Source organism: Xiphias gladius, chromosome 17, assembly GCF_016859285.1.
Source record: "Xiphias gladius isolate SHS-SW01 ecotype Sanya breed wild chromosome 17, ASM1685928v1, whole genome shotgun sequence".
NCBI classification, from domain to species: domain Eukaryota; kingdom Metazoa; phylum Chordata; class Actinopteri; order Istiophoriformes; family Xiphiidae; genus Xiphias; species Xiphias gladius.
In genome coordinates this window covers 2199783-2220657 of record NC_053416.1, presented here as the reverse complement: position 1 = coordinate 2220657, position 20875 = coordinate 2199783, and the positions used below count along the sequence as shown (strand labels likewise).

The window sequence follows — 20875 nt, the reverse complement described above, 5'->3', positions numbered from 1 at the left end:
CCACCGAAGAACCCGTCACCGTGGCAACGTTTCCGACAGGTTGTCTTGTAATTGCTGCTCTTGGTAAAGTAAGTTCCTTCAGACGACAGCTTTAGTTTCCCCACAGTCTGCAGACACTGAGCCCAGCCCTGTCTTCCTCCCTCCTCTCCTGCGAGCAAGTGCCGAGGACGAGGTCCGTCTTCATAACGACCCACGTGACGTTTTAAAGCCCAACCTGCTGTCCGTGACACGGACGCGGACTTCTTAAAGGTTTCCGCCTCCAACTTGTGTAGGAAGCACCGGAGGATGACTTTTTTTTATATTCATATCACACAAGAAAATAAGAAAAAACAAGAGGCTGAAAAAGTCTTGTACCATTTTATCTACAGGGGGGCGGGTTTGTGTCTGCAGGAAACTAGACAATGATTCATCTGTCCTTTTAATAGATCAGAAATAAGGTTTTTCCTTCCTGTGATTCAATGAACTTTAGGATAAGTTTTATTCCTAAAAAACTGTAAGGTGTTAAGCAACTGTTTTTCCTCCATGTCATGCTACCACAGTCAAGAGTTAGTTGAAAGAAAATGTGAACTTGTAGCAGATTCTCTCTGCTTCTTGTAGTAGCGAAGAACGGTAAAAGTTGTGGTTCAGGACTAACAGGACTGAAACTGCTGGGAAACAAACGGTCCCTCTGCGCCCTATTAGATACTTTAGATTTTAACTCTTCATTTCCCCTCAATGCACATCTCCCTATCTTCTCTCTCTGCACCCACCTGTCCGCTATCCGTGACGTAGATGAGGATGTCGGCCTTCTCGACAAAGATCCTCTGGCGCAGGGCCGCGAGGTCCGACGTGTCGTAGGTGTAGCCGCCGTCCGACTTGACGATGGTGAGGGGGATGGACTGGCCCGGGGCGAAGACGATCTTACGACCCTCGTCCAGCTGTATCAGGCCTGAGGAGAGGGACGGACAGAGAGGAAGAAGAGGAAGAGATGAGGAAAAGACGGATGAGGAGCGCACACAGGGAAGGGGCGAGAGAAAGAAAAATAAAATAAATAACGGTGACAAGAGAACGAGAGACTAATAATGTGAGTACGTTCGGAAAGGAAAAGGAGAAAGAGGAGATAATGAGTGAAATGAAGAATGAAGAAAGTGCTGAAAAAGAGGGAATTAAGGGTAGAAAGAAAATTACACAACCCCAAAAAGAGAAAAGAAAAAACAGGAGGTGCCAGTCAGGATTTGAGAGGACACATTTATGAGACAATTTTGCCCCCTAGTGGTTGCACTGCCGTAACTGCAGACTGCAGTTTCAAAGACTGACAGGTCTACTGAACGTTTGTCAAAGTATTATTGGTACAAAATGATTCAACAAAGACTTTAATCATCTTAATACCCAAAGACACAAGTTAAATATCATACAGAGACAAGATGATCTCTATTTCATTGCGACTAAGGTCTGAGTTTCTAGGTTTTACTGTTAAGAGTCCTGACAACAGGACTTACAAGAAGACAGTTTTTAGTTTAACAAGGATCAAACATGAACCGCAATTGGAAGAAAGTTGAAGGTTTCTCTGAAAATCTCCTGACAAAAGTCCCCAGAGTGGGAGGGGGAAAAAAAAATGTCTCTCTCTCTCTCTATCCATCCATCCATCACCCCGTGACCTTTGACCTGTCGCACACTGACCTTTCCCCTCAAACTCCTTCACCACCTGTGTCATCAAGTCCTGGTAGTATGACTCTCCTCTCTCGATGATTTGGATGTCCAGGCAGTCGTAAACCTTCTGGAACTCTGAAACACACATGCAAACAAAAGAAAAATCACCAGCCAGCAATTTAAAAAAAGTTGTAGGTTGTAAGTGGCAACAAAACCAGTTTACAACCCAGAGAAGAGTGTTTTCGTCGTCCCAACAGAGTATTTTATTGCATTTATTGCATCAGACTACGAATCATCGGATATTAAATATTAAACGCCTGGAGTTCAGGGTCAAAAAGACTTGATCGGGACATCCGAGGTCAGAACGGTTCCGTATCTGCATTGCATTCTGGTCTATTTTTTGATACACAAGGATGATGTGCTGTATTTTCTTTACCGAATAATGTTCTGCTAATAAAGTTCCCTGGATCTCCCGAAAATATCTACATGTCACATACAGACAAAGTGTACCCACGGAGCTTTGTGCGTTCTATGGGCGGATTATTCCTTTAATGTTCGAGCCCCACGCAGAGATAAATTGGTAGGCAGTCTACCTCTCCTGGACACGTCACAGATGAGGTTCCAGGCTTTGATGAAGTCCGGTTCTTTGCTCTGCAGTCTGACGACACACTGGTACGCTCGTTTCTTAAAGTCCTCCTCCTCGTCGAAGCGCTTCTTCGACTCCTAAAGGATAAGGAGGCGGCGGAGGAGGAGGAGAAATGCGAGGGGGAACAGAGAAAAGAGAGAAATGAGAGTGGGCACGAGCAGAAAGAGTAGGGTGGATGAAGTAAATGAGGCGAGGAGAGAAATGAGGGAAGACGACAGCAGAAAGGACAGAGTGAGTTTGAACTATATATAGTCATAAGGAGGCTTTTCTTCACCATGAAAATGGAATTTGTCTCATCCACAAGACCTGTGCTCCTGGCTCTACCAGCTCGTTTGACATTTCCTACTTTTCCTGTGTGCACCTGCTTTCTAATTACGTACCCAACTGCTGATTTTGGCAAACCGGCTACTTCTGACATCTCTCCTCATCATCGTCTTGGTCTCCTCCTCACTCCTCATAACGACGGACAACTCCACCTCAATCTCACCTCAGTCAACTCTGAGCCACGTGTGAGCTCTTTCTGTGCAGGAACTGACACTGAAGCAACAACACAGCTGCCCGAGAAACATTCAGTAGCCACGTGTCCGATTACTTTTGAACCCTTGCAATTTGGTCACCATGTGTTTAATGAGCTGCATCTCCCAGACAGGTCTTTCTATATGGATGTAAACCTCCTCAAATTAAAGCTGAGACTTGGCACTTTAATGTAGCATCAGAGCTCAGAGCCCGAAGAACAAAAAAAAAATGTGTAACTGTCCAGATACTTCCGGTCTGGACTGCAGACTATTTGTCCCTCAGCTTCGGCTACTGGAGGCGAATTTAAATGTAATATAAGATTCTGACTGTGCCTTCTGGTTTCCTGAATTCATTAAACCTGATCAAGTGCAATTCCGTCACCTGCCCTTCACAGTTTTTACTCCGCGCCGTTAATTCAAGCCTCCTTATTTACAGGTAAATTGTCTGACCAATCAGAGCCAAGTGGAAGGAAGGAAATTCACGAATCAGCATTTTGTACTGGATATTTGTATTGTTCATTTAAAACAGACAGCTTGTGCTGCAACAAGCATCACCGTCTGAGAGTCTGGGAATTCTTCACAGGAAAGAAGAACTGTTTTGACTTTCAGATTTGAAAAACCAAATGCAGAGAAGACTCCTTCAAAAGTTTGATGCATGCAGCCGATTGGTATTTAACCCACTAACTTAACCTAAGCCCACGTCTTTTGCTGTCACGCGTCATTTCAGATATTTAGCCAACATTTCCTGCGGTTTTCAGTGGATCGGGACACTTTGCAGCAGTGGGAAAACAGAGAGACAAATGGAGGATGAACTGACTTTATAGAAGGCCTGCAGGTCACTGATGGGTGGGGAGACGGTCAGGTAGTCTGGGAATTTATCCTGAAGGTGGGCGATCAGCATCCCAAACTGGGTCCCCCAGTCTCCCACGTGGTTCAACCTGCAAATGTTAATATGAAGTGTCAAAAACGGAGAAAACAGCAGGCGTGTTTGCACGAGTAGTTGAGTTTCTGGTGATGTTTTACTCCACTACAAGCAAGACCGAAGAATGGAGATGCCTGACAGTCAATTCATTTATCCCACGTAGCGGCCCTGAGCAACATATCGCTATTACTCGGCAGACCGTCGTGATATTTGGTTTGGATATTCAGGGTCTCCGAGCGAAAAACCACCTGACTATTCCTCTACCGACACTATCATGTCAAAAGTTCACCTTCAACACGCTGAGCCCAGATAAGTATCTTGAAAACTAATGGTCATATGTCAATGAAAATGACTGTGGATATTCATGATCCCCACAGTTGCTACTCATTAGCAGAATAAATGTATGAATGTCACATGGTAAGTGTTGTAAGCTAACTGTTACCACGCTAACTGTGTGCGTGTTAACAGCTTAAAATGCTAACTGTCATTCAGTGTTCCTTAACGTTCATTTTAACGCCAACTGCACGTATGTGCTTTGGCACCATGCTAGCATGCTAATATTGGCTCTGCCTTAGGTTGAATGCAACAGTTAGCTGCTACCTCAAATGCTGAAAAGATGAAAGTTACATGCTAACATCTCAAAGCTTTTAACATGCGTGCTGAGGCTCCCTGTGGGCATGTGTCGCGTGCTAATGTGCTAACATGAGCGCTCAGGCCCTGACAAGCTGTGTCTGAAATTTCCCAAAATGGCCACCGTACTGAGGATGACGCCGCGTTTACGTCAAAAGTTTTAAATAACCGTTCACATCAACACCCAAGTCGTGATCATGACTGGGAAAGTCCAATGAATCCCAAAGCTCCGATACATCCAGGTTGGCGTTAAAAAGTACGGAAGTGCTGCCGAAGTCTGTTGTTTAACTTAATTAAACACTGATATGGAACAGATTTGGTCACATGCCCAACTCTGCAGTAAAACAACACCTCGCTAGCTGGTATAACTTTTCCATGAGGAGATTTACCGAACGCTTCTGTGTTTCTATTCTCTGTTTTGTTAGTGTTTACTGACCAGGACGGCTGGAATCTCCAGTAACGAGTGGGCGGCTGTGGCACAAGCGGACTGACAGCTCGCCACCTGAGGGCTTGTGGACGCTAACACGGGAGTCTTTCCCATCATCGCCTTCCTTCCCACAGGACCCGAATATGGGATAAACCCTTCTGATTTAGGGAACAACACGACCTTTCCCTCGGTGTCACCCTCTGGACAAAACTTTACTTTTTTTTGGCAGAATAGTAAAGTTTTCATCTGTGCATCAGTTTCGTTTTCTGATGCGTAATGAGCTCTGCAGCCTCACAGGGGCACTGATGGGGTTTTTTTTTTTCTCAATGTTTCTGCGTGCAGTTGAGAGGACGCGCGACGTTACCGAGCCTCAGCTTAGCAGTGCGAGATCACGCGTCAGATGCAGCGGGTTGTGCGAACAGCGATCCCAACTGACCTGAGAACGTCGTAGCCCAGAAACTCAAACAGTCGACACATGCTGTCCCCGATGATGGTGGAGCGCAGGTGACCTACGTGCATCTCTTTGGCAATGTTGGGAGAGGAGAAATCCACCACCACCTGAGCAACGACACACAACATACACACAGACGACGACTTATAACAACAATGAAAACAGTCAATAATAAAAATCCTTTCAGACTCAACACCCCAGAGTTTCACCAGCTCAGTTTCCATGTGAAAATTATGGACAAGTTTTTATTTTTTTGTCAAAAATATCTGCATTCGGCTTCGTGCCACGTGTGGGAGTGTGACAGACCTTCTTCCTGGAGGCCAGCGGTGGCGGCTGCACCCCGTTGACCAGCAGGTTACTCAACAGTTTGGACACAAACATCCTCTTCAGGTGAACGTTGATGAACCCTGAAGGCACAGAAGACGTCAGAAGGGGCGAGGAGCACATACCGGTCCACTCCCCAGAAAACAGACTGATGCTAGAGGTGCTGCACTAAGGACTCTGGTTGAACATCTCATATTAGCACATCTGCTGATGACTTTAAATGGACTCAAGTGTTTTCCTGCGATTTGTACTTTTTCCTACTAACACTTCTAATCTATGTAGGAGTTCATGTCTTCAGGATTCCTACAATGTGACACTGAAAAAAACTGTTAGGCAGTTTACTAACTTCTGTAATATATGGGGCATTTGGTTTTAAAAAAAAACAGAAAAAGTTATTTATCTTTTTTATGAACAGTCATTTTATTCGATAAAACTGATGTTGAAAATAGTGTTAAGCTACCTTGTGTGTAATACAGTATGTTACTATAATAATGCAAACAAATCTACTGCATCATCTGTACGTGTTTCATATTATTCGCAAAATGTTTAATTTATAAAAATGTCTCAAAGCTGCACTGAAATTTGACGTATTATTATAGACATTAAACATTGAACAGAGTCATGGAAAATAAAAACTTTTTCAATGTTTTGATGAATGATTTTGTATCTAAACTCTGTTTTTTTTCTCTCTTAATTTTATTTTTTATTTCTTTAACTGCATTTTGTATTCTGGTCTATGCTGCCCGAATATTGTAATTCTCACATTGCTGTTTGTTGTTCAATAAAAACATGAATAAAAATATTTCACCTATTTCTGAAACCCAAACATAAACACAAAAACTAAAAAAAAAAAAAATGTTTTAAAAAGCAGAGGAGGCAAAAGACGTTTAAGAAATCTCTCTGCAGTGGTGCGTCCAAAAGATTCCCATAAAACAAAAAGCCTTTAAAACGAGTCAACGTCAGATTCCCTATAACTCTCTGTACCTGGTCCTGCGATTTCAGTTTTCTCGATGAGTTCGTTGTCTGGAAGGTTCTGGACAATCTTCTCTGCGATCTCCCTTGGGTTGACTTTGATTCCCTTTGCCTTCAGCATCTGACAACACGACAAAGCCAGAGACAGTTGGGTTTAAAATGTGTTAAATGAACTGATACGTGGTCATTTTCCCACCTTTCGTCCCCAGAAATAAACCTTTTCTGAGCTGCCAGGCAGCTACACTGAGCCTTTACAACGACTACATCTCCTGCAACGACAGTCCTGGAACAGATTTTTTTTTAAAAGGAGCATTTTGAAACTTTTGACAAGTGTAATTGTAAGATTTGTTGTAGTGGATTTTCACAGATGATTAAACCTGCAGTGGTCGTGCTGATTCAGCAGTTGGCTGCTGCAGAATAACTCTCACAATGAAAAGCCTCTAAACACAATCCGTTAGGCTGCAGTCTGACTCAAGGTCACTGTTAAAACTTTTTAATTATGTTGACATAATTGACAAATGACATATTAAGCCTTCATTTAGATGAGATTCTTAAAAAAAATAATAAAAATCTGTACCTTTTTGAGCATCTGTTTTATTACAAGAAAGAAAAAGCTCCTGATTAAAACATTGTTTTTAAAGCCTGACTTTCGTTCTTAAAGGTTGTATTTTATTAAACAGCGTTCAAGAGAAACCAGGATCTGAAATGTAATTAAATCAAAGACATTTGAAGAATTTCAGGATCTGCAGACTCACTGAAATGTCCCTTTTACCCCGGTTTGAGAGTCATTTTCTGTGATGCACGGACAGACGCGGCAGCCTCACCTGGGCCATGGCCATGGCGCTGTTGCACTGGTAGTCTCCGAACTTGGCCTGCTGGTTGGGCGCGACGGCCAGCGGAGGGTCGTCCAGCTCCGGGCAGGAGGCCCGGATGGCCTCGCCGAAAATCTCCTGGAGCTGCTGGTTGATGTTGGTCATGGATTTACTGCACTGAGTCCTCTCCTCCCGCAGACTCTGAGGACGCACAAGGCATCAGACCCACTGTCGCAAACTGAATGGCGACGCGTGAAGCGGCAGCAGAGTAAAACCATACAGGGAAGCCCTCCGGAGCTTTGACTAGGTGCAACGTCACGATCTGTTCAGCAGTATTGCAACTGTTGGAGCGAACCCTCGGTGCAGATGGACAGATCCAAAGTGGACTATGCTGCAGGAGCGTTTTGAAATTTCTATCAGTGTTGTCAAACTTTTTTCCGGTATAAATAAAACATCAAGACCGGAACCCGTCCTAAATGCCTGAATCCAATCTGACCCCTGCCGCTACTTTCTGAAGGAAAAGAACCTTTGGTGCATGACACAAACATTTGGATAAAACATTTAAACACGAGACTGTGGTGAAATGTCACACTTTAGGGGGGACTGGGGGGCAAAAATCTGCATTTTAACAAAAAGCTCAGGTCTTGTTTTCTTAGATTTTTTCATCTAAAAACTTGTTATTTACACACTTTAAAAAATTTCAGTTTCTTCTTTTCGTTTCTGAACTTGTCCCGGTCTAATTTTGATTCACAGTAAATTGTGGGAATGTTAACCTCATGTAACCACTGTGCGTAAAATCAACCTCATTTCCAAAGGTTTTGTCTTTTGAATATAAAGAGAGATGGTGGGGTGTGACATGACAAGACATTAACATAATTTTGATTCACACTGTAGTTTGGAATCACTGTTTTCCTTGTCTTTTGTATCCTTACCCGGTCTGTTTCTTGTGCAGCTATTACACTTAATTCCCTTCTTTTCTTAGATTGATATGACGACAACCTTTAGACCAGAACTAAGTTAACAAGATGCACAACTAACAAACCTGCCCCCTGCTCCACTCCTGCCGTATCACTCACCCTCTTGAGGATGTTGAGGCGGTATTTCAGCTTGGCGTTTTCCTCCCGCAGCTCGTCCAGACGTGGGGATGGATTCAGGTTCTGTGGGTTCTGTAGACCGTCGATCTGTGCAGAGAGACTCCAGATCTCCCTCTCCTGGGGTACAAAAAAAAGAAAAGAAAAAAGATTGGATTCCTGTTTGGGACGACCGCACTTGCTAATGTAATTAATATAATTCATAAAACAAAACAGGACCGATTACAGAGCCTTGCGTTACCCCTCAGACGACCTAAATCTATTTCAGCACGTAACCGTTCATTTGAACATCACGAGACTTGGATCAGGCGGTTTTGAAGGTGAGGCACAGGTGCTCGCCAGTGCTGTGAGACCAACAGGAGGGCAGTTATTTTAGTCTGGCTGCCATAACAGTCAGCTGTTGTTGAAGCAGCAGCAGTGACGCGTAGCTCATGCACTTCTTCTAGGAGTCACAACTCAGTCGAATCCTAATACAGACATGAAACACGTACTTTTAGCTTCAGCGTGACTTATACTTATCACTGAAAGGAGACAGCTCCTTGTAAGTCCAGAACCTGCCTGAGAATCATCACGTTTTTAATTTGTTTCCTCGGTATCAAAGTTATCCAGTCACAGCTGTCTTTACATCGGTGGGTACACAGCAAACAGGAAGTGCTAACAACTAGTCCGGCATGCTTTTAATGGTGTCAATTTGCCAAAATTCAAACAAATATAGATGACAGCCTCCAAATCATGGGAAATGCAGTTCTAAGATTTAGAGACATAATTATCCCCCAAACAGAGGAAAGACAAAGAATAATGGCAGGTGTTAGAATATCCATTAATATCAGTTTTTTTATGTTACGCTATCAACATTTTTGACATTACTGAGGCTCAGTACTGACTTTGCCTGAGAGGTGACGCACAGTGTCTGAGTTTGAAAACCCTTCCCTTGGATAGGTCAGTAAACAATACTGCACAGTTCGGTCTCTAATCAGAGACTCACTTTACACTGATGAAAGTTATGCATCAGTTTCTTCAGTAACTGCTTTTACTAACCATCATAACTGTGTTATACTCAGGAAACGGGCTGTGATGTAATGACAAATATATTTAAAAAACAAACAAACATGCAAATCTGTCATTATGTGGTCAAGGTAACACAGAAGACTTTATTTTCATGTCACTTTCTGTGTAAATTTGAATCGTATGATAAAAATTTAGCCTAATAAGCTGAGTAAACTGGGTTTAAATAAGTTAAACCACCGCTGTCTTTCTGCCAAGAGGAAATCTGATCGTAAATTAGGCCATAAAAAGTTTCTAAGAATCTTAATTCTTAAATTGAGTAAATCAAAATGAAATCAAATGAACCCAAAAGTGGTTTTCTCATTATCAGAACACAATACGACAAACATTCGAATTACAAAGTGACTATCAAGAGTCTGTGAAGCTCATGTGAGCTTTAAACTCTAGATTTTGTTGGTTAAAGTATATCAATTTATTCATTTTGTAGTTTGACAAAGAAGAAATAAGTTATGATTAAAAGGGAGATTCTAAACTCACTCACCATTAATCTCTAAGTGAATTAGAGCAGAAACGACTGACACAAAAAAAATAATTGACAACTATGTTGATAATCAAGTTGGTCATTTTTCAAGCAAGAAATCATCCAACAGTCCCTCTTCTCAAATGTGAGGATCTGCAGCTTTTTCTGCAGCTAACGATCATAGTCATTATTGATTAACCTTTTTAACCTGTTGTAATGATTAATTTTCTCGATTAATTGTGTGATAATAACCAGAAGTTCCAGGCAGAGGAAATTTGAAATTTTTGCTTTGTCCGACTAACAGTCCTAACCCCAAAATATTGAAATTGCTGTAATGTCAGACCAAAGAAATCAACAAATTCTCGAAGCATCAGACTTTTAACATTTTTGATTTTAAAATGTCTTAAACGATTAATTATCAGAATAGTTACCAATTAATCCCCCCCCCATATCAACTAACGTTTTCTGACATTTTATGGAAAAAGTTCGATCAGTTAATCGAGAAAAAAGTCAGCTGATTAGTCAATAATGAAAATAAAATAGATATTAATTTGTTGCAGCCCTAAGAGTAAAATCTAAACGATGAAAAACAGCTTTTATTTTGCAGAGTCAAAATCCAGTCTCTCATAAGACCACTAGAGGGCCCCAAACACCGCCTTAATAACCACAGACAGAACAGTGAACCGTAAACTTAACATCCTATAAAGGCTTGGTCGGGGTACGACTAACACACACTTACACACACTTACACACACACACGCTAACACACACACACACACACACACACACACACACACACACACACACACACACACTTGATTGATAGTATTAATTAGATATGGACTTTATGATATATAGTTTAGTTTTAGTGCAAACTGTTCTCCGTGGGGGGAAAAAAATGTACTCGCACAAGACTCCATTCAAATTTCTCATGTAATACTAATTTCGTATTTAATGTTCAATATCCCCACTGTCGACTTGTAATGTACCACACCACATGAGGTAAAAAAAATTATATTATTGTTCTAGTAAATTCGGCACAGAAAGGAGACTTCAACTAACGATATATTCATTAAAAAAAAAGGAAAAAGAAAGAAAAACTCATAGCAGCCACAACCCGCTATCCTGATGCACTGTCACTGACATTGGCCCCGCCGCAGAGTCGGATGTTGGACGTCCTGACGAGTAACAGGGAAACCGTATACAAAAGTTGATTTTTTTCTACAATAAGCGGTGTTTGGCTTAATGTATGAAAGCCGAATTTGAGAGTGGTGACGACCTACTCGAAAGACCTCCCTTATTTTGTTTGGACGTGCAGATATTTTTTAGTAATGTACGGGAAAAACTTTAAACTGACAGTTTGTTAAAAGAAGTTTTGTCGCTGCTTGGGTTCTGAAGACCGGTGTGCATCTATCTGACTGACACCGGTGCTCACAGATATTTAGCCGGCTAGCTCATGTTAGCAACACGTTACCCACCCACCCCCCAGCAGACACACTAACCGGCCGGTTACCTGTTGTTGCAGCCGGGCTGTGTAGTCGGTCAAAAGGTCTCCCATCTTTCTGAAACACCGGACAGGAGCTCTTTTGTGGCTGGATACGGAATCTCGTGGCTGATGAAACTGACAGAGGAGGAAGAAGATCGCAAACTTCGTAATGTTATTCCGGTGCTGGGAACGTCACGTTCTTCTTCTTCTTCTTCTTCTGTGCGTTCGATCTCGGGTCGCAACCCGCTGCAGAGCGCCGCCTAGTGTACGGCAGCGCGTCGAGCCGTGGCTCCAATGTGTGTTTAATCTCTGCAAACCCAATTTCCCTCTGTATGTCAGTCAAGTTGAAGTGTTAGCTATTTGTTCTGATGCTCACAGTTACAGCCACTTTCTCTGATCAGCTGTGTCCGTGTTCTGTAATTAGAACACTTTTAATAAATATATAGAAATAAAAAGCAACAGACTTCTATGAAACGAGTTTTGTGACTGGATTTATTCAGATGAGCCCGGATCCTACATGAATCATCCATTAAAAGTCTTGACTGACACTAAACATGTCAAACACATCCATACTTAGAGGTAAAAACGCTGTTTCTGGACTCCGAAGGGGTTTGATAAGAAACAAAAACCAGCAGAACACATCCACATAGAAGAGAAGAACTTTTTTTATTTGTTGTGAAACTACAAAACATATTGTCTGGTTTTTTTTTTTTTTTGTTTCGTTTTGTTTTTTTTGTGCTGGTGAAATATTTACAACTCTGGTCGACAGTACAGTGTCTGAGAATAAAATTCACAGCTTTTCGGGACTCTCGTGATAAAAAGAAAATAAAAACAAACAAAAACAAAAAAAAAAACAGGAAAAGCACACCCAAATCACAAAAGTGCAATAAATACATGCTGTGTGTTTCTCGTAGCCGCCTCCGTACACATTACCAGGTTCATCACCAGTCGTAATACAAACAGATTCATTAGAATTAAAAAAAAAAAAAAATCATCAAACGAGGAAAAAATACACTTGAACTTCAAAAAAAACAAACAAGACTTATATCAGAATCTACACGATGAAAAAAAATAATCATTTGTGACTAACAGCATTTGTTTTTCTCTCTGAATGATCCTGATTTCTCGTAGCACAAACCTACATTCCTTCATCCAGAGGTTGTTTCATATGTTTATATATGAGTCTTTTTTTTGATTTAAAGGTTAAGCAACACGCGGTCGATCATGACAAAGCTCAGTGGACTTTAAAACAGACGGTACTTTTCCTCAGACTACACAGAGTCCTATTCTTTAAATCTACTCGCTCTACAGTGGAGGAGAACAAAAAAAAAAAATAATAAAATAATAATAAAGGTTCCAGCTTCTCTCAGATCAGGTGATGGCGGCCGAGTTGGGACGCGAAAGAAATGAAAAGAAAAGGAAAGGAAGGGTACGATAAGAGTCGACACGTTGCTCTCCGAAGGCCCAGTCTGCTTCATCTGGTTTCAGGCCTGCCGCAGCACACGGCTGCATCCACACACCGCGGGAGGAGACCCCGCTGCTTCTCCTGCCGCCACACCCCGAGAGAGATACGCGTGTTTTCGTTCTGTTTCGCGAATGAAAAAAAAATCCTCTTCCGACTCTGATCCCGAGACACGTGACCTCGGTCTGAACAGTCTGATCTGAATCCTCGCGGCGTTCAGCCCGAGCCGAAGGGAAATTTGGAGGCGGTGCGATTGCATGAGGGCTCGCAAATGTGTTTTGAGATGTGATGCATAAAACACGCAGACACAGACACACACACACACACACACACAGACAGACACACACACACACACTCAACTAGGGTGAAAATTCCCTTCTGTGTTCTCTTGGAACGCACCTCTACCTCAAACACTACTTCTAAGCCAGAAAACCTCAAACTGACGTCTGTCGGAAGCAGGTGAAGACGTGAGCCCGAGGTTGAAAACCTTTGAAATTAAGCCACAAATAAACCGCAACGTCCGTGGTTGGAGTCCAGCCGGAGACCGGCGCTGGTGCCGTTCCTCATCTCTCTACTGTCACCTCGGTAATAAAAGCATAAAGCGTCACCGCGACCACTGAAGAAGAAGAAGCTCCGATGGATGGGATGAGGGAGCCACAGTCAGTTCTCATCCTTGAAGCCGGCCTTGTTCTTGTCTCTATTTGACAGCACGGGGCGGAGAGGCAGACGGGTAACATGTGGAGAGAGAGAGAGACAGACAGAGGGACCAGACGTGTACCAAAGGTCGACCGTTCCAGAATCCAACCGGGGACGTTGCAGGTGCGATTATTTTTGTTTTGACCTGTTTATCAGTTCATTTGTCCGGGACAGCACTTGTTGCTTGTTGACACAGAGTAATGTCCATCTATCGGCCCCCACCAGATGTTAAAAGAGGGCACCCGAGACCCGTGCAGCCTGTTCTGAAGAACTCGTCCTACGCTCTCTGTATGTTTGTGTACCTCTGGGTGAGCATCAGGTGTCGATCTTTGGTATCGATCTGCGACTGTTCAGACTGATGTCATGTGTCGACCGCAGGCTTAAAAAAGAGAAAAATAGTAAATCACGATCTGACATTTAAATCCAACAGGTTGAACGCAGCCGCAGTGTCAACGTCCTGTTGACGCAGCATTTGATCCAGTTCCCATCAAGTTTCACCTTTTTATATCATATATATATATATGATGAGACATACTGTGGTTATATATTGTGATTATTAAATATGTGTGTGTGGGATATTTATTATTTTAACTTGGTGGAAAATATTCCTACGGCGACCTGAATGTCCTGTGACTATCTTTCTTTCCTTTTTTGCGTTTGTCTGAATTTCAAACATCTGCGGTATTTTTTTATGGGGAAACAGGACTGATTTTAATTGTCGGGACTTTTCGGAGATCCGGGGAGGGTTGGGGAGTGACGGGAAAGAAAGAGAAAAAGGAGGTGGAGACGGAGAAATGGGTCGATAGGTCAACATCAACATCCTCCGTTGGTCTTAAACACACCAATGGCGGCAGATGAACGACGCAGCTGACAGGCAAAAAAAAAAAAACGCTACTACGAGCTGCTGTGAATCCACAATCAGTAAAATAAGGGACACATCTGGAATGACGGCAGCGGCGGCGGCGCGGTTTTTGTCTGCTGCTTTCTCGTTTACGCCGGGAGGGGGTTCGTGCCGTGCGGCGGGTTGGCCACAGCGTGCCCAACACACCCGTTTAGCACGGAGAGCACAGCAACAGGCTGTCGGCGGGGTCAATACCGCGGCGGCTCCGTGACCCCAGCACGTCTGAAAACGGTAACTTTTCTACATCTACAACTCAACTTTGTTACTCTTCATCCGCTGATGCCGTCTCTCTGTCTTTCACCCTTCACCCTGTAAAAGTTTCCACTTTCTTTTCTGCTCCTTCTCCATGGTTTTTTTTTCCTGATGGTCTTTCGTTCAGTTTGTTTCCTCGGTGAATGAGACTGTTCGTGTCCAGTGGGTGTAGTTTACGTGTTTTGGAAGGTGGATTGGCCCGACCCCTCTACCTACCTATCTCTACTTCATGCCCTACATTTCCCAGAATGCCTTTTATCAGCTTGTTGTAGTCAGCTGTAGGGTTAAGAAGCAATGTTTTGATCTAGGATAAGGGATAGATCTTTTGTCTTTTCTTTTTTAATAAACGCTTCAGTAATTTCTCTTGTGGTCATGTAATTTGCTGAGTTGTGTATTTAATTTAGCTTCTTTTTAAATTGACAAATTTATGGAGATAAATCCAAATTTTTCCCGTTGTTGCTGATTTCTTGGTTTTCCTTAACTTTTCGCAAATTGCTTACATAAAACCGCTGCAGATAATTCAGTCTTTGTACTGGACGTTACTACACTTAGTGAGGAAGAGATCTAACGAGAAACTGTGGGGTGGGGGCTAGACCTTTTTAAGTGACATGACATGGCACTGCTTAAAAAAAAATCTGAACATAATGTCAGATCCTCGACATGAGTCCAGTTATCAGCAAGTTCATTCAAAAAATTACAACATCTGCAAAATCTGAGCCGCATCACCTAAAGCACAAGTTAATCCAAAACTTCTACAACAGCTACTCGACATCCATGGACACGGACACGGACACGGACACACACACACACACACACACACACGAAGACGAACAGCCTCCCACACCTCTCAGTGAACAACAGGTGAGCCAGAGTCGAGGCCTGCTGCTGATTTATATGTCAGGTTGCCTTGGAAACGAAGTCAGACTCCGCTGAGCTGAACACTAATCACGTCGCAGGACGCGGCCACGTCAGTCACTCTGCAGATACAGATGGAGAACAGTTTTCACTGCCTTCTGGAGCCCGGCAACAAGAGGGAAACACACTCGGAGGCTCGCATTCAGGGGAAGGTGGAGAGTTCGTTTCAGATAAAGGTTTATGAGACGGAAGTTTTTGCTGGTTGTAAACTCAGGCTTTGTTCTTACTACTCTACTACTTTTTTAACCTGGAGCACTTTTAGCTTTTGTTCTGCACTTACCAAAAGATACTTTTAACATTAAGCATTCAACCCCACAGCTGATTATTAATTCATGTCGCTTGGTTTAGAGAGTTCAACTTTTCTTACAGTGATTCTTCTAAATCCACAATCCTCCATCATTTCAGAAAATGTAACCTTTTCCACCCACCGGACACGGCCACCACGCAGAACTTTCACAGACTGATAGTTTTATGAAAAACCACCTGAACATGATGATACATGTACTGATGGATTGGACTCTTGTCCTTCTGGTCAGTGGGGTCGTATTCAAAAAGAGCTTCTTGTCATAAAAATAACCCACATGCAATTCATGGCAGAGAATACAACAGAAATCTTAATGAATACTGTGTTTCCCTGCCTTCGGGGAAGTTTGACACTTAAATAATCGATTAAATCCTTAAAACCCTTAAATCCTTATAAAGATGCTATGGCTAATTTCAGCCAAGAGTCTCCTATTTCCACATCCAGCAGTTCATCCACCTGATGAATCTAAGTCCAGTACTCCCTCTCTTTTAGCTCTGGTTTTGGTCTCCACCAGCTCCTGTGGGAAGCATCTGGCCCTGTAGCTGCTAAATGCTCCATTGTGTTCACCGTCTGGTCTCTGACTGTTTCAGTCTGCTGTTTGCTGATCTGCAGGTAGCGGACAGTGGCTTTTTAGAGCTTTGCTGCTGCAAAGTCCTTCTAGCGACGCTACGAGAGCAGTGAGAGAGTGAACTAAAAGAGTAAAGTTGTGGTCCAGACAGATTTAAAAAAAAAAATCAAATTAAAAAAAAAACATAATGGTGACTGAAAGACTTGATGAGAAGATCGTGAAGATGATGTGTGCAGTTTTGCTGGGGCACCATGTTGACATGTTTAAACTTTATACAGATTCAGCTGCAGAACATCCAGTTACAGGTGAAAACTCAGATATGTATCCAAGAAATCCAGTTACAGAGCAGAAACAGAGGAAAAATGGGAACAGTAAAAACTGACAAAACGTAGCTTTCATCAGGGCAGAAAATAATTTAACCAGCCAATCAGAGTGAAGATCAGGAGCCTGAAGAAACAAAGTAGAACTTCTGTCTTCCTATTGGCTGCTGTACAGTTTGTCTCAGAACGTGGGGATTTTAGTCACTTCCAGTCTAACAATCATACAATCAGTAAGAAGTTCACAGTCATCAAAAATATGCTTGATCTTCACTTTCGTGTGGGTTTCGACAATCATTGGGTGCTTCAACAATCAACAATCATTCCAGCACGAGGCAAAGGTGTCTAGATTTTTTTTTAACCTTCAAAAAAATCCACATCAAGTTTCTTTTTTTTTAACCTTTTTTTTTTTTTAACTTTTACCTCAAGTTTCTTAAAGTGCAGACTATCCGATCAACTACCTGAGTATTAGTGCTGTTTCTACACCTTGCTGAGTGTGTGTGTATCTGGTGAGAGACAATCATGACGACTTTTTACTTTAGACCTCGGACTGGCTGATAAAAACCGCTCCTGGAGCATCAGGTCCAGTTCATTTACTAACGTTTGCAAAGCAAAGACGCGCTCCAGGTTGTCCCCTCGTGGGATATCATGCGGTGAAAGACACCGGAGCTGAATCAGAAGGCTTTGCTGATGATTCTTGTGCACAACCATCTGTGCTCGCAATATTGTACACATCGGACAAGCTTCAGGGGGGATCGACCCGCTTATTTTACATAAAAATAACGTTTCTGTTAGTGTTTGATTTGGAGATAGGAAAGTTATAATCCTTAAGATTTCAGTCTTGATTCTTTTGGCATCACCTGTGGTTACTGGTGGTAACAGCGAGTGTGTTTTAATTACACAGTTCAGTCGGAAATGACCCCTGTGCAGACCACCGGGGGGCAGCACACACTCTTTGCGCAGCTACTCTCGTCAGAAAAATACAACAAAAGAAGACGAGCTGGCGCACGCGTTCACAGACCGAGGGCTGAGAGGGATCAGCTCGTCATAGGGAGGATTAAAGAAAAGCCCGACAAAGCATTTTTCCCCGCTTTAAATTTAGTTACCCTCGTGTTCCTCCATATACAAACACACAAGTCTCCTGGATAATTTCACAATACTGCCCCACAAAAGGCAGAGTGCAGGAACTACAGAAGCGAAGTGAACTGGCCGGTAGAAAGGCTCACGTTGTAATGCCTCAATTTTATACCTATTAAGGCTGATTATTTCACTGGCATAGACCATGAACCTCAAACTGCAGTTACTCTACTGTGTCTCTGCACAACGTTCAGCAAATGCAAGGGTGTCCTTTCGCCCGAGCTCGCATTCACTTGATATGGCTTTCTTGCTTTAGCTGTGTAGTTGGCTGTATCTCCGTTGACATTACGCATCTCTATGGCGTCGTAATTTTAATATAGTAAAACCGAACTGATTCTGGTCTGTAGTCACTGCGTTCTGGCTTTGAAGGGTTGTTACAGAGAAGAGGACTTTCAGAAGTCTTCAAGGGTAAAAAAAAATTGGACCGATTCAGAACAGACGCACGGAAAACATAACCAACGCCAATACGCATAAATTAATTTAACCAGCAAAAGAGAGACCAGGTCCGAAGGGGACTCGACGACAGCAGACACGAAGATTATTAGACCTGATCCAAACAGAGAGAGAACAGCAACACTGACAACAGCATGTCACTCCACCAATCACAGAGCAGCCGTGGTGGAAAAGAGCAGCAATACATTTCATTTTTCCTGCATTTAACAGTTTACACTCTCCGTCTGCCTCGAAAAACACATTGTCTCCTTCCCACTTAGACTGAACGTAATTTGAACCTGTCTAGACTCTGGTCTTCAATACTAGAGTGCAAGCCAACCACTGAAAACCTCCAGATTCAGAAGGCTTCATCGTCATAGCTGGGAACGAAAAACACGGTCGTAGTTACTGAATTAATCCAAATCTGACCCAGAATCCGAAAGTGAACTGGTTTAAACTACGGGAAACGACAGACTGTGATCTTTAGCTTCAGCTGGTCGTTAAAGGCTGGATGTTTGATGCTGAGTAGCACCTCGGGAGTCGTCTAACTCGGACTTTTCAATCAAAGAACCACATATTGTTTCAACGCAGTCACCGTTCTTTTGTACTGACGATTCAACCAGGAGAGTTTCAAGTCTATCCAAGCATCACAGAACTCCCGTCGCATACATGACTATTACTTCCAGAAGGCTCCATGCCCGAGATACCTCCTCCGAACTGCTGTAAAACTGTCGCCATTGATAGTATAAAAATGGGTTTTGATGTATAACAATCTTAAGGATTATAACTTTGAGGAGACAGTAAAGGAAATAAACTTGGGCAGTTTAACAGACTGTTAAAGGAGAACCGAGGAGCTCTCAGATCCACACTCACATGTATGGAGGCTCCAGGGAGAAATCACAATAAAAACAAAAGAAAATCTAAACATAAAAAACAGTGTGTGCTTGTATGTTTGTCATATAAAGTTTTCAAAATGCTCAAAAACACATTACTTGAAGGTCAATATCAAATATCTCTTAAAAGTACATATTCATTTTTGTTTTATCACCAGCTTGAGCTGCTTATTTTCCTCTCGTACCGTTGTTTGATTTTACCTTGTGCTACCAATATACATATATCCTTTATGTCCAAACGTGTCCTTTTAGTACAAAACTCTTTGTACGCACATGTGCAGCTGTGTGACTTTGTGCTGGAATGATTTTAAACACCTAAAAGCCTATAAACAGCCAGTTAGTAACAGAAACACGACGCCATAAACAGAGCGGAAGAGAGAGTGGCAGAATAACAAAAGCTCTAGCAGTGCTGTCACTAATTTACAAATGAACACTATCCACTTTAGAAATGCTGAGCTCTTTAAAAATTTGTTTCCTCACGGTTTTGAATGTTTGTTTTTTTTTCTACTTAACATATACACATATTTTTTAATTCTTCATAACACCGCCAAACGTTTGCTTCATCTGCGTGGGAACAGCAGGTTAAGACTGGGGGGTGGGGGGAATTACTTTGAAATGCTTCTCTACACGTTGTCAGCCGGCAGGTCGGGGATGCTGGTCTTTGCTCGTGTGAAGAACGCCATCTTCTCCCTGAAATCACACAGGTAAAAACAGTCAGAACAGTCCGGAGCCGAGGACGATAAGAGCGTCAGCTGAGGTGCGAGGCCAAGGCCAACGAGCCGTGAACTTGGACGGTAAGCAAACGCGGGAAAGGCACCTGTGGCTTACGCAGTAAATGTACGTGTAATTTTAAAAAGTGATTCGATTTGACTGTTTTACAACTAGCTCCGTGTCTTGCATGCACTGTGCGGTACTGCACACTCAGCGGTGGCGTTAACACACTACACCCCGCAGGTGACAGATTACGTATTTCCGTAAAGTAACATTTCTCTCACATACAACGCTGCAGTCGGTAACTTTAGCCAGCGAGTGAATGAATAAAACAACCCAAGGATCTGCGTGACTGCAGCTTGTTGGTCTGCAGCTTCAGGGAGAGTCTGCACATTATCTTAGGAGCTCTAACAGCGACGGAAGTTCGATTTATTACTGACAACACTGGCGTCTGTGGCAGATCCAAGTCATCACTGTTGAAAAGCTGAATTTGGCAAAAAGAACGCAGAAAGTTTTGGCACACTGGCTAAGCTGCTTCCGGATTTCCGCCGGATTATCACACGCCACAAAAAACCGAGGGCAGAAATTACTTCGTATTCATCTATAGACACGATTCTCGGGAAAAAACTGTTTTTGGTTTTGAGCCTTTTCAGTCTCCTTGCAGTTTCTGCAGAGAGAGCACGTGCTTTCTTGTGCATCTCACACTAGTCAAGAGAGAAATGAACCCCAGCGTGGTCAAAATATCTTTCCTCCCACTGAATCGCACTTTTATCTCTGCCTGAACGCCATCACAAGGTCAGGACGCCTCCGGAGCTAGATAAGAGTCATTTCCTTAGTTAAGACAGTGGATAAAAAAT

At 42.7% G+C, this 20875-nt stretch overlaps 2 protein-coding genes across 2 annotated transcripts in view; both read right to left on the bottom strand.

Moving 5' to 3' along the window:
- Positions 1 to 11652, bottom strand: part of rars1 (arginyl-tRNA synthetase 1) — a 29036-nt gene extending 17384 nt beyond the window's left edge. The window contains exons 1-10 of the mRNA XM_040151357.1: positions 11458 to 11652; positions 8405 to 8539; positions 7341 to 7529; positions 6529 to 6637; positions 5527 to 5627; positions 5206 to 5327; positions 3608 to 3728; positions 2223 to 2352; positions 1660 to 1764; positions 750 to 928 (exon numbers count right to left, since the gene is read on the bottom strand). Coding sequence (XP_040007291.1) covers positions 750 to 928; positions 1660 to 1764; positions 2223 to 2352; positions 3608 to 3728; positions 5206 to 5327; positions 5527 to 5627; positions 6529 to 6637; positions 7341 to 7529; positions 8405 to 8539; positions 11458 to 11502 — 1236 coding nt within the window. The 5' untranslated portion in view covers positions 11503 to 11652. The remainder of the gene's footprint in view (positions 1 to 749; positions 929 to 1659; positions 1765 to 2222; positions 2353 to 3607; positions 3729 to 5205; positions 5328 to 5526; positions 5628 to 6528; positions 6638 to 7340; positions 7530 to 8404; positions 8540 to 11457) is intronic.
- Positions 11653 to 16058: 4406 nt separating this feature from the next.
- The window catches only part of wwc1 (WW and C2 domain containing 1), a 60475-nt gene continuing 55658 nt past the window's right edge, over positions 16059 to 20875 (bottom strand). The window contains exon 22 of the mRNA XM_040150093.1: positions 16059 to 19997. Coding sequence (XP_040006027.1) covers positions 19931 to 19997 — 67 coding nt within the window. The 3' untranslated portion in view covers positions 16059 to 19930. The remainder of the gene's footprint in view (positions 19998 to 20875) is intronic.